Here is a 13,770-nt window from a genome sequence, read left to right on the forward strand (position 1 = left end):
ACGCAACACCTTTCTTAGCAGCGTGTGTGCATTATACAGCAAACCCGACATGTGTGTAGGATGCCTCTTCTCTCAACACACTAATCATGCGGCTCACGCTGTTGGACTGAGACATGATTCAAATGGCCAGTTGAAACGTCAGCCCGCGTGTAAACAAGATTGCCACTGATTCTACCCTTGTACCTAGATACTGCTACGCTCCATGAAAGTTTGAAAAGATAGTGAATGCATATATCGTCTTCAACTCCTCACAAGATATCACATAAGCTGACATCAAATGCCACAGTCACCATTCGGACCTACGTATACATCTCTGGATCAGTTTGCTACATCTAGTCGTGATATCGGTTGGAATATTGTGGAGATACGAGACAGACACTCCCTTCTACCACCGCCTACTGGCTTCTTATTATCTATATATTTTGTTCTTATACATATATTCCAAAACGAAGTCAATTTATAGCAAGCAATCAAGCACTTCACTCATCTTTTACTTTGACTTCACAAAAGACGAGAACGAGGGACATACACGACCTTGGAATCATCATTCACATCATCATAGTTCAACTTACCACACATTCTTTGAACCTTTGCCATGTCTCAATTCAAACAAGCCCAAATTCTTGCGCCATCTCATACGGCCGCTTGGAAAACTCTCAATATGTGGTTGCCGCCTTTCTCCGGAGATGAAGATTGGTGGTGGAAAACGCTTGGACAGCACATCGTAACCCTTCTTACGCACGCTGATTACGGTCTTAACGAGCAATATGAAGGCCTGTTGTTCTTATACCGATGGATGATCCCTCACATGGGTCCCAGGCCATGTTCCACCACGGCACTCTGGAAGAGCTTCATGACTGACGATCATTCTCCTATTGAGTACAGTTGGAAGTGGAGCTCTGGAACTGGTAAACCCGAGATTCGTTACAGTATTGAGCCTATTGGTCCCTATGCAGGGACCAGGCATGATCCGCTCAACCAAGCTGCCACGCGAACCCTTTTGCACAACCTTGCCAAAGTCATGCCCGAGTTGGACCTCACTTGGTTCGATTATTTTTGGCACGAGCTCTTAGGTCCTGGAACACCAGCCGCATCTGCATCTGGAGATACAGTAGGCAATTCGACTGTTTTTGTTGCCTTGGAGATGCTCCATGGTCGTTTAACAGTCAAAGCGTATTTCCTTCCAGTGGAGACGCCCGAGAATAGTGCATGGGACCAGATACATGGTGCTATCGAACGCTTGGGACGCCCAAATCTTGAATCATTGAAGCATGTCGAATCTTATCTCTCCGACCATGAGGATGGGCATGACCTCCGGCCTTTCATGTTTGCAATCGACTGTGTTGCACCGGAGTCTTCGCGTATGAAGATTTATGCAAGGTCAGCACATACGTCGTTCAACTTTGTTCAAAGTGTCATGACAACTGGCGGATTACGATCTGGATCCGAAAAATCTCTGGAACTTCTTTTTGACTTGTGGAAACGAACGTTTGGCCTTGATCCAAGCACTTCACCTCAAACAGAGTTACCAGCCATGAATCACCAAACATGTGGCATTCTTTTTAACCTCGACGTCGCACCCAAGTCACCAATTCCTGTTGTGAAGGTCTATATGTCTATTCGACACTACGCCAAGAGCGATTTGCAAGCTGCCCTAGGGCTTCTGGGGCATTTGGAAGACAACGACCGTGGGCGTTATTCTGAAGCGTATCTCAGTACATTGAGAGCTTTGACGTCGCCTAGTTGTCTAGAAACGAGGACGGGGGCACAAACCTACCTTGCAGTAGCGCTTCAGGGTCACAATTTGTCTATGACCTCGTATATAAATCCTCAATTATATAGAGCATGAAACAAGCTTTCAGACTAATAGCATTACTTTGTGGTAATTGGAAATGATCTCTAGAACGGCACCGGAAGTAGAATTGGAAAGAATAGAAAGAAAATCTCATAAAGTGACCCTATAGTATTGGGAAATAGGTGGTGTTGAATATCCAACTCAGAAATATCTTATAGCCCTTGCTATTTAGATACTAGACCTGTAGCAGAGACACTGGCTACAACCAAATGGCCTCTTCTTCTGCGTGTATTTGAAAACACAATTTCCTTTTGCGTTGACCTTGCACTGCTTGTTTCCGGGGCATTGCGAGTGATAGCAGTTTTTCTTAGGTCGACCCCTGGTTAAGCACTTAACACGTGGTGCTCGAGAGTCAAGCTCTGCCAACACAGCAGCGCCATCATTGCCTGTCAAACCTGCCTCGTCATCGTCTTCCTCCTCGTCATCCTCACGCTGGAACAACTGAGGTGGCTGCGCTTCGGAACCTGAAGATGTTAGTCCGGGTGTGATGTATTTAGCAATGTGGATGTCATACCATTCGACTCCGCGACTTCGACACCAGAACTCTCGGTAGATGGTGCACCTGCAAGAGCAGCTTGAGCTGCTCCTGAGAGACTGATCAGAAGGAGAATGTTACGGAGAGGGTGCATATTGGATAGACAGTGAATGAGGCTTGATTGTTTGGTGTTGAAACTCACTCGACTTTTGGCGAAACAGCGGCATCTTTTATATGTATGAATACCTCAATGATCTTGTCTCTTTCCTCCTTTATTATTTGACCATCTAAACCAGCAACTGCAGTTCCCCAGAAAGACAATTGGTCCGGCAACTTAACATTACAGATAGGCTGGGATCATCTCACTGCAGTTCACACATGCAAGACAGTGGGGATAGATAAAAGAGGCATTATGCGATGTTTAAAAATAACGCCCTACGCCTTGTCAGTAACATATAGCTGCAGCCGGATGATAGTAGACTGGAAGGTTATATAATGTGCTATTGCATTCTACGTGATATTTGAGAAACTAAACTGAGTGCTCCTAAGCCCAGTAAACAGTTAACAAGGCAAAATAGTTAATAGAAATGTGGTTTAGCAGAATAACCTCAAAGCTGAAGAATACAAGTCATGCCATTTTCTCTTTCTATTTGCTACTGGGATCTTTAATCCTTTGAGTTGACAACTATGCCCAACAGCATAGAGCATGGCTGCGGCGTATACGATACCGCCAATAAGCGTTGAGGTCGACATTTGTGCCGTACCTAGTTATCCCTGCTCACTCAGCTGGAATCTTACGCCGAGGCGGAAATTCGGCTTGAATGAGTTAATTCGTCGCTGCTGGTCACTGAATTGTCAACACACTTCCCTAAAATAGATAATATGGAATTCGGCAGTTACTAAAAACGTTCGGCAATTACTACAAGCGGCCAAGTTTACTATAAAGATCTTCAGGGTCACAAGGTCTCATGCTGTCAGCATTTCTAAATGATACGATATTATGAAGGATGGCGGTTAAAGACGTTTGATCCGCTACTCAGCCTCAGTTTATCTCCGATTGAGGGGGCGATGTTCCGGTCCGGGCCGCCAGGCACTTTTGCACATGCATAGCCCCACTATGATAGTGGTATTACAGTACCTCCGGCCCCCAAGAAAGGACATGTCAGCAGAGCCAAGGCCGACAATTCAGAGAGCCGTGCCTTTTTCTTCTTACCAAACTACAATCACCTTAACACCAACCCTACTCACAGCGACGGCTACATCGAGATGACCAACGTCGAAAGAAATCAGCTGCTCAGGAGACTCTGTCCTGGTGATCTATCCGAAAGCTGGCGCAAACATCTCAAGCGCGTGCAAATTCCAGGATCATGCTTCTGGTTTCTCGACGACTCAAGAACGAAAGACTGGCTGCACAGTCAACATCCGCCCCTGTTGTGGCTTCATGGGCCATGTAAGTGTGATGTGAAACTGAATAATCACTCCAGCTAATGTCTTTTTAGCTGCGACCGGTAAAACGTTCCTATGGTAAGTTGATCCTCAAGAAGCCGAAAGCTACTTGCTAATCACAACCGCAGCTCCCGCCTCGCCGAGCACGTGCAACAAACTCAAGAAGCCAAAAGCAATGCGGTTGCTTGCGTCGAATTCCAACAGAACCATAAGCAGTATAATCTCGCCGATTTCGGCCATGCTTTAACATCAGTTCTTAGACAGCTTGTATCACAGCTGCCAAACACATCAGGTGTTCTGGACCAGCTAGTGAAGATGGCTGACATCCCGTATCCTGACGACGATGAGTTCTACAAACTTCTCCACCTTGTCGTGTCGGAATTTGGTAAGGTATTCGTCATATTCGATGGTGCCAACAGCATCACCACGTCGGCTTTGGAGGATTTAATGCTTGCCATGACTCCGAGTGGTTCAGACCCAGTCTTCTGGGTTCTATTCACAAGCCGAAACGCGCCCCCTGCTGGATTCGCAGCGTCACATCAAGTTCTTGATATCCCTTCCAGAGCAGATGGCATGGACGTGGGTGTGTACTTCATTCAGACAATCCGAGACATTTCAGCTAAAGACTTGTCCTCACGCCGTTGGCAACTGAGTCATGATCTGACCCAAGTCTCTGATGGCCTGTAAGTACCTTGCTTGATATTTACATGGGGATACTAACTCTCAATAGCTTTCTTCCTATCCCGGCTTGGCCTGTCGAAATGTCTACACCAGATCTCCTGGCCAGTCTGGATCAGATACTGAGTGCGTCCAGAGGCTTGTCTGCCTCAGACAAGACAGATGTATTCTGCAAAGGGGTTGCAATACAGATGTTCACTTCGCAGTGGAATGACATAGTTTTATGCGTTCTATACCACGTGATTAAAGGCTCTGAAGCTGGCTATATCTTCACAATTCCCATGGCACTCCAAGCTTTAGAAGCATGGCAGATCAGGAATGGTGAGAGCGATTTCACTGCTGCAGAGGTTGTTCGAGGTTGCCGAGGCCTTGTCCACTTTGGTGAAGATGATGAGTCCATACGGATTATCTCACCACTTTTCGGCGATTGGATGAAACGCATCATCTTCAATATCGACTACGAGAAACGAGGTATTACTGCCTTCATGCGATATCTGTCGTCCGACACCTTCGCCCAAGGTGCCTCCACATCGTCATCCGCTCTCAAACAACGCCTGCAACAGAACAGATATCTGTGGTATGCCGCCAGGATGCTAAGCCCCAGTTTAGCAACAACCACCCCAGGGACGTTCGTTGACGATTTCATACGTCTTTCGTCCCGAAGAGGGTCGATTGAGTCATACTTGCAAGCAGCTGAAGCATGGCCGTACCAGAGCGAATCTAGTTATGACGAATGCGAACAAGATGAAGAGCGATGGAGATGTTTCACTCCTGGGTATACTCCGCTGCACCTTGCTGCGCATCTAGCAGCTCCAAAACTATTGATTGACACGCTGGTAGCTCGTGGAGATGACCTGGAGGCGCAAGACAGTGACGGACGGACAGCCTTGCATCTAGCCGCAGAGATTGAAGGCGAAAACCCTACACTCCAAGCTCTTGTTGAGGCTGGCAGCGATGTATTGGCTGAGGACAGTTCAGGTAATACGCCTTTATCTATTGCAGTTGTGGACGGAAGCCTTGATTCTGTGAAGACACTACTGGGTCATGGTGCTGATGCCAGTACCCTTGATGAAGACACTCTTGAGCAATGTGTGCAGGAGAAGCCAGAAATCGCGGCATATCTGAGGACGCTTGGCATTGACGTACCAGACGAGGATGAGAGCGATGAAGACAATTGAACCCTTGTTGTATTGAAGTTACCCATTTAACTTTTCAGTCAATATAGGAGATAATCTAGACATACTAGTATAGAAGTTCAATATAAATATAACAAGAATTCTAAGGAAACTTCCAGGCAGGCACTGATGTAGCTGGTAGCTTCTTACATTTGCCAATCTTGTCCAACTTGACCTTGTTCATCTCCGCAGCAGGCCCCTTCATAATGACTTCCCAGAAGTCATCGTACTTCTTACCAGCGGGTTTCTTGTTTCCATACATACGCGTTACATCGTCGCGAGCTTTTTTAACAACCATGTCCAACTCACTCCTGATGAATTTGATCCATTGCACCTCCATATCACTCGTATTAGTAGTTTTCTTGAGGTACCACGCATCGAATCTCTCCATCAGATCCAGGATACCACTGTAGGTATCACAGAATGCATCCCAGACCTCGTCGCGGCCCATATAGCTAAAGATGTAGCCCAACTCGCGCACGTTCAAAAGTTGTTCCGCTCCGGCATCCAAGGCTTTAAACCTAGCGTCAGTCGTCGAGGTAGCACCACTGAAAAGAGAGCCTTTCATGCCGTTCGAATTGGTGAGGAAGATGGCAAGCCGGTCATAGTGAATGCTTGAGCCTAGTTCATCTATCACCAAATGAACGAAAGCAAGATTCTGCCACTCTCTGTCCATTGTGAAGGCCCATTTTTCACTCCAGCTTCGCGAATAACCGTTGTTAGGTAGCCACGTGGCGAAAAAGCGACTGATGCTCTGTCCTTCGAAGACATGCTCAGTATCGTAGTGCTGATGGTATAATATGCCTTGCGCGTAGGGGCCGTTCTTATCATTTCTACCGTATTTGTAGATCTTGTCATACGTTGGAGCTTTTTGGATATCGAATGAAGTGCATATAGCAGTCGTGTTGTGGTAGTACATTAGAATGTCGCTGTATGCGATATTGCCGTCGAATGGGATCGGATTAAATGGTTTCTTGTAGAAATCTGGATATGAGGGATAATATTCTGTTTCGATAATAAAAGGGGTCTGAGTATTTGGCAGTGTCCAGAAGCTGACCTCCTTACGGCCCTCATTGACCCTTGGGGTAGCACGCCTGTGCAACATATTAGAATTATGTTGCGGGCCTCCAAACTCAACTCCGCGCTTTGCGGGAGATCCAGGAATGATGGGTCCTGGCATCAAAGGCATGCTTCCAAGATCTGGACCGCGATTGTCATCATGGGGTGGTAGCCACACGCAGGAGCAACAACTCTTCTTCTCACGCTCCTCGGAGATAATGCAAGCGCCACAGGGGTCACAGGAAACTCGTTGCTTCCTTCGTCCCCAGTCGTCAATGGACTTTTCAGAAAGCTCACTAGCTTCGTGGATGCGACCAAGACCACTGAAGTCATAGTTATTTGGAAGAGAGTTGTTCTGTCGTTTCTCCTTCTTTGTGCGTAGACAGAGTACATCGTCCTTGTCACATTCTGTGTCTGCCTTATCGGTGACGGTGCCTTGAATCGGGAGACCAAGGGAACGAGACTGGTGAGATGACTTTCCGAAGCACTGCTGACTTCCAACGTGGATATGATTTTGTGCGATAGTCTGTTCATAGTCTTTGCCCCAACCAACATACGACCCAGCCACCAACTTGGCTTTCTGCGTTTGGCCGACAAAGGTGTCCAGACAGACCTCACTGCCTTCTTGTTTCCATGCAAACATGGCTGTGACTTTCTGCGAGACCGACATGTCTGGCAAGAGGCCATCAACAGCGTCCGAATACGGCTTTCCGAAAGATAGTTGCACGTCGAGGCCAAATTTGGTGACGGCGCCAATTGTGATTTGCGACTGTGAACCGGGCATAGAAAGTGGTGTCATTCCGGTCTTTCTGCTAGTAAGAGGCTCAGAAAGGTCGAAAGAATCTTTGCCATCTGGAAAGTGGATGTTTCGGCTTGCCCATGGCCTGAGAAGTGTTAGCTATAATCTGTAAACAAGAGTAGTGTAAACTTACGCCTCTACCTTGGCACTCAAATAGCCATTCAGCGAAACCTCACCACCACGTGCGCTCCAGGTCTCGAAATCCACGATTTCTTGCTTGTATGGCCTGAAGGCGGCCCATCCATGCCACAGCGCATGGCCGCCCAAGGACTCTGAAGCCTCCTTGTACGTGACTGCACCTCCATCCTTCTTCTGGCTGGTATCCAACTTACCGATACCCGCCACAGTGAATTCGACGTTGGTTTTACCGTCAACATGAAGGAAGCCGGCCGATTGATGGACCTTGACTTTAGAGCCTGGCTCCCAGGTGGCGATCAAAGAGAATCCGTAAAAGAACTTTGCATTAGTTGATCCCTCGAGCGTGACAGAGAATCCCTGACCTTCCCGTTCGCCACCGTTGACATCGCACATCTGGGAGTCGAAATAGAGAAGCTGATTGAGGACCGATCTTGTGTTGTCATTGAGATCTGACGACTTTTCGATATCAGTTTTATCGAATTGAGTGAACCAGTCTTTCGAATTGTCCGCGTAGAATCTATCCACAAGATGCTTCAAATCGCGCTTCTTGCCCGTCAGGTCCACAACTGCATTCCAGTAGCCTCTGACATTGGAATAGTCAAGTCTCAAAGAGTATTCACCAGCGTCCTGACGTACCAAGCCCATGTCGTAATCAAATGAGAAGTCATAGACAGCCGAAGGGCGATGCCTGGCTAGTTCGACGGGAATTGACTGGTTCTGCGACGGGACAAGAGAAACAGCCCTGGCATATGAACCAGAACCGCAGTCAGTCGGCATATGGACTATCGTTCCCTCGACTCCATTCTTAGCGACTCCAAAGCATTCCTCAAAGAGACCAAGGCAAATAACTCGAGCTGTTTGTACTTGATGAACAGGCTGGGAATGTATCTCCTTGGGACAGTCAAGAAAAACAAGACTGGGGTTGTCACGTTTGGACATGGATGCAAGGGCCGTGTCAGAGCCTGCAAGAAGGAAGAAGGCTATACCAGCCTGATTTGGTGAACTGTCTCGTGCACCGTTTCCAAAGGTAATCAGCTCGAACTGTGGAAGTGATTCAGGCGGAGGGAGTAGATCGGATGGGAAAAGCTTGTCCATGTTGACCGGGAGGAATGGCTGGTTCTTTCTACCAGGGGCATCGCAGCAAAAAGCCCTCTGTCGTCCTAAAAGATGGTAATGTCAGTACATGGCAGCCAATCACTGCTGACAGATACTTACCGCTTCCGCAAGCAGATCCTCCCATGCCTCGGGGATCAAGATCAAGAGTGATCTGGCCATTGTCGCATTGCCTTGAACAAACGTTGGCCGACCTCCAGCTGCAATTTGAGAATGAATCCTTCTTCGGACAGCAGAGTTTACGGCGGCCTTTTTGCCCAGTTTTGGGGTCCTGGGCATCGGTATCAAATGCATAGCCCAAACCACTGCCACCTCCGCTACACCTATCATTGACGCCAGCAGGACCCCCTGTGTCGACTGTAAGTACGTGCTGTTTGTCACTGGGACAGGTGCCGCCGCATGTAGTCCAGGTACATATGTCCATGTACTGCTGCATGTTGCCAATGTTACAGCAGAAGACTTGAGATCCTCTACAACAAGTTAGTGTATGGCAATGTTGACGAGTTTCAGAACATACCGTGAACAATACTTGCCATTCCAACCTCCGGTTTCAAGGTCACCTGACCAACCTCTCTGGTCTGCAAATAGCTTCAATTCTCCTGGATTACACTTGCCAGCACAATCACCGGAGAGGCCTCCTTTCCCTCGATCCCAATGGCATTCAGTGTCGTAGATGCTAGCCCACGATGGACAGCAGATAGATCGGGCATTAGAAGGCTTCTTACCGCACCTAGAATTGTTTGTTATCGATGGGTGTACATATCCCTTGGTAAAAACTTACTGCTTCTTCTTATCGAGACTGTTCGTTCGCCCAACAAGTCTCTCTCCATCAGAGCAAACACCACCGCAATCTGTGACTCGACATTGACTTGAGTCATCGGATGAGTATCCTGCTTCTTCAGATCTTGTGTCGACATTCATCTCAAGTGCAATAACGCCGGGGGGAGAGTTCTTTTTCCCAGTGATTGCATTCAGGGCAGAGTGCTTGGAATCATCAAGATCAATAGCCCACATCATCAAACCACTGAGTCCACGTTTGTTAGCAAAGTCAACCTTGTCCTTGAAGGTCCGTTCGTCGTCGTAAGAGATCCAGTTGTTGTCACCATAAACCATGTAATTGACCTTTGCATCCTTATCATAAACAGGTTTGGCCTTGGTGTCTTTGATGAGGTCCATGATTTCTACACAATATTAGTCTGTGGTAAAATGGAAGTGTGAGACGTAATATTACCTCTGTAGGACAGAAATCCTGCTGTGTCTGTACACTTCCCTTTGTCTCCGGGGTCACTGAAACGGCATCCTGGTTTCCAACAAGAAGGGCTTTCCAATTTGAAAGACCTTCCATACAAGCCAATACCGAGGACGATATCTTCAGGTGGAATGTCATTACGCCAGAACTAGATATTCAACATCAATACATGACGATAGTTGTTCACCAAGGAATACTTACAAGATCGAGTGCCATGTCAATTTCTGTCAAGTTGGTGTGTCCAAGGATCTGATTACCGATGGGGTTATCACGATCCCAGATCCCATGAAGATCATAAGACATGAGGTTAATCCAGTCGACGTAGCTATTCATGGCCTTGAGATCAAAATGTCTAAGGTACCAATAAGACGTCGGAGCAGTATATGTCACCAGGTAATGCCGTCCGCCCGAGCGCATAGCAGCCTGTAGCTCCTTGAGGAATTGGGTAAAGTTCTTACCATCAGCCTCTTTTCCGCCGCGGTCTTTTGCGCCAGGATACTCCCAATCAAAGTCAACGCCATCGAAGCCGTATTGACTGAGAAAGCCAAGAAGGTTCTTGATGAAGAGCTGCCTGTTGGCTCGGGTAGATACCATATCACTGAAGACAGTCTGGTATTTGCCCGGGTCATTATGAGTCCACCCACCAAGGGCAATCATGACGCTCAAGTTGGGGTTCTTGTTTTTGAGGTCCGCAACTTGTGTAAGAAGACTGGACTTGACATCGGGCATGTTGGTGACACGAAAGTCACCGGGGTTAACAAACCCGAATGAAAATATAAGATGTGTGATATCATGGACTGGAATCTCCTGAGGGGACATATGCCCACAAGGCTTATTCTCATTCCATGCCTCCCAGTAGGCAATGACCCTTTGTTGCACATTAGACCTGGAGGCCGATGGGCGAGGTTGCTTGCAATCCGATTGACAGCCTTTCTTACAGAATCTAGTCAGTGACATTAGCCATGGCCGTTAAAAGAAACGGCTGAAGTCAAGGAAATTTGGTCACTTACTCTTCAGTTGTGCCACAAAACCCAAATTCACTGCAGCAAACGTTCAAAGGGCACCTCTTGTTTGGTGGAGAGGAATAACGACCACATTCTGCTTTCGCATCGCAATTGGACTGGCAACCTTTGCCACAATACTTGGGCTCATATCTGTTTTCAATCAGCGACAGGTATTCTCCTAGACATTCGTGAGATATCGCATCTCTAGACATCTGACTTACCCACACCATCCACTCTCGCCACAGCATGCCTCATTGCCGCACGGTTTGTTGGGGCCACAAGTGTAATCACCGGATGAGGCCGCGTCCGAGTTCTGTCCAGACTCGGATAGCGTAGTGAGTTCACGAGGGAGGATAAAGGGGTGGATAGGAACGGGGGCAAGGGATATGGCATCATCGTCGTGACGTCTTACAATGTCGAAAGTTGAGTCAGAATCACCGGTATTACCATCACGTCCACGGATGTGAAATCTTGAATGCGAGTGGCGATGACCGATTGAGAGACCAACGGACAAAAAGAGCAAAAGAAAACTTTGCATCTTGCTGCCAAGGAGTCGCATGGCTAGGTATAGCCGCTACAGTCACACCTGGATTCAAGCTGGGTAGGGCAACGTTGAAAGGTTCAAGATGGAAAAATTGGCATGGAAACTCTTGTTGACTGTGTTTGATGCTCAAATACAAAGGGACAAGTCGGATTTATGATAAGTGCATCTCCTTAACGCTGTCCATCTACGCTTCCGCCAGTGCAAGCTGTGGCTATAAGAAACAGCCTACCAACACATATCAGCCACTGCTGATTTCGTCGTAAGTCTCCATTCAATGAAAATGTCAAATCTCTTACTGACCTAGAAAGTCCAACTGCAACGCCAAGCTGCAGTACAAACTACACTATCAAAGCTGGTGATACGTTCCTCAGTGTTTCAAAGTCGCAACATGTTGCCACGCACGACTTGGTGACAGCTAACAGGCTTGACTACCGACTTGATAACTTCCCGTCCTCCGGAAATCTATGCATCCGTAATCAGTGTGACGTGTATGTCGTCAAAGAGGGCGATACCTGCCAGAGCATCCAGTCAGCAAATGACATGTCCAGAGCAACTCTCAGATCCTGGAACCCGTTCATCAACGGCTATTGCGATAATATTTCGTCCTACGTCGACCAAACAATCTGCATTTCAAATCCTCTGGGCGACTATAAAGTGCCAGAAAACAAGGAGTCGGCCGGCTTCAGCACTCCCGCCGCGGTACCTAATAACATCGCACCAGACACGAACACCAAATGCGGTTTATTCCACAATGTCACAGCTGGCGATGACTGTGGCACCATTGGGTTAAAGTACAGCATCTCTCTGGATGACCTTATCTTTCTCAATCCAATGGTCTGGGAGAATTGTACGAATCTATGGCTTTGGACCTCTTACTGTGTTGCTCCAGTTGGAGACCTGGTCGACTACCCTGGATATATCCACGATGAATACGAATGGACGATTGAGCCTGAAAAAACCACACCAGTCCCAGAGTGGGATATGTTCCTTGGAGACGGCCCATACGTTCCCATAGCCAATGATACTCGCGAGGACTGTTGGGAGTATTTTTGGTGGAACGAGACTTTAGCGGGCAGCCCGATATCCTGTCGGAGCACAGCACTCGCCTACGATCTAGACATCGAACAATTTTTACTCTGGAACCCCAGTCTGGATCAGAATTGGACAGAGACAGAGTTAAAAGACATTTGGCCTCCCGACAATTACCCATGTACTATTTCCGCAGATGTTAAGTATTGCGTGCAACTTGCAAGCCCAACACCCGTGCCAGAGAAGGTTTTTGTCCCCCCATCTCCTCGGGCCGCTGGCGAGATTGCGAATTGCACACGGTGGTTCGTAGGATACTTCGACTGCCAGAGTCAGCTAGGTCACGTCAGAATGTCTATGGAGAAGATGTACAGATACAACCCTTCTCTCAAAGAAGATTGCAGTGGATATACTCTGGGGACGTATTATTGCCATGAGACACTTGACGATCTTCTCTACGGTTACGGGGACGATGCAGAGCCGACCTTTTCCCAATCAGCGCCAAGTACATCTAGAACAAGCAGCAATACGGCGCAACCAACTAACATCAGCACAAATGGCATATGTGGAGGCACTCAAGGCAAAAATTGCTTGAATTCTGGTTTTGGGGATTGCTGCTCTTCTAGTGGATATTGTGGTAGTGATTCGGCGTACTGCGGTGGTGGATGTATGCCCGAGTTTGGAAAATGCGATAAAAATAGCGTCCAGAGTAGCCCAGATGGAACCTGCGGTGGAGGCAAAGGATATTCTTGCGTGGGATCCCAGTTTGGGGGTTGTTGCTCTGAATATGGCTATTGCGGAACGTCAACGGAGCACTGTGGAAAGGGTTGCCAAAAGGCCTACGGGGGTTGTACTTGAACGGCTTGCATAGGTCCACGTTCGCTCGAATCTTCTTCCGGACATCTTAGTATGTTATTTGTAACTAGTTTCGCAACCTGTCGTGATTCAGCCAGGATTGTGACTACTCTGGCGAGAAACGATCACCAACCTTAGATAGTATCACTATTCGATTTCTATGATGCCCTCCCATTACTGAAAGAGTCATTTTATCGTATCCCTTCAATGTGACGACACAGGATAGACGGGGCCACAAGCGCTTCGTCAAAGATCACCACTTCAAATAAGTGCGGAACAATGTATTTCTGATTGCGGCTTTGTATATCACAAAACTGACTCGCTTGTGTCTCTCCTTACAACATATTGGGAGAG

At 47.5% G+C, this 13,770-nt stretch overlaps 5 protein-coding genes across 5 annotated transcripts; 3 read left to right on the plus strand and 2 right to left on the minus strand.

Annotated features, from left to right (window-relative positions):
- Nucleotides 1-661: 661 nt before the first annotated feature.
- FSST1_012935 (aromatic prenyltransferase) lies at nt 662-1,849 on the plus strand (the record flags this gene model as incomplete). The annotated part of the gene is made up of 1 exon (XM_083236204.1): nt 662-1,849. The coding sequence occupies one exon, from the start codon at nt 662-664 to the stop codon at nt 1,847-1,849; it is 1,188 nt and encodes a 395-aa protein (XP_083082631.1).
- Nucleotides 1,850-2,023: 174 nt separating this feature from the next.
- FSST1_012936 (uncharacterized protein) lies at nt 2,024-2,484 on the minus strand (the record flags this gene model as incomplete). The annotated part of the gene is made up of 2 exons (XM_083236205.1): nt 2,024-2,319; nt 2,370-2,484. 2 exons carry the CDS (start codon nt 2,482-2,484, stop codon nt 2,024-2,026), a joined length of 411 nt encoding a protein of 136 aa, XP_083082632.1.
- A 1,112-nt stretch (nt 2,485-3,596) lies between these two features.
- Nucleotides 3,597-5,632, plus strand: FSST1_012937 (uncharacterized protein; the record flags this gene model as incomplete). Its single annotated transcript, XM_083236206.1, has 4 exons — nt 3,597-3,780; nt 3,830-3,854; nt 3,905-4,459; nt 4,507-5,632. The coding sequence occupies 4 exons, from the start codon at nt 3,597-3,599 to the stop codon at nt 5,630-5,632; spliced, it is 1,890 nt and encodes a 629-aa protein (XP_083082633.1).
- Nucleotides 5,633-5,732: 100 nt separating this feature from the next.
- FSST1_012938 (uncharacterized protein) lies at nt 5,733-11,550 on the minus strand (the record flags this gene model as incomplete). Its single annotated transcript, XM_083236208.1, has 9 exons — nt 5,733-7,572; nt 7,621-8,785; nt 8,841-9,208; nt 9,256-9,468; nt 9,520-9,919; nt 9,970-10,135; nt 10,189-10,930; nt 10,998-11,141; nt 11,213-11,550. 9 exons carry the CDS (start codon nt 11,548-11,550, stop codon nt 5,733-5,735), a joined length of 5,376 nt encoding a protein of 1,791 aa, XP_083082634.1.
- Nucleotides 11,551-12,075: 525 nt separating this feature from the next.
- Nucleotides 12,076-13,419, plus strand: FSST1_012939 (uncharacterized protein; the record flags this gene model as incomplete). Its single annotated transcript, XM_083236209.1, has 1 exon — nt 12,076-13,419. The coding sequence occupies one exon, from the start codon at nt 12,076-12,078 to the stop codon at nt 13,417-13,419; it is 1,344 nt and encodes a 447-aa protein (XP_083082635.1).
- Between the last annotated feature and the right edge of the window lie 351 nt (nt 13,420-13,770).

Source organism: Fusarium sambucinum, chromosome III, assembly GCF_050947815.1.
Source record: "Fusarium sambucinum isolate potato_lamoka chromosome III, whole genome shotgun sequence".
Classification (NCBI taxonomy): Eukaryota; Fungi; Ascomycota; class Sordariomycetes; order Hypocreales; family Nectriaceae; genus Fusarium; species Fusarium sambucinum.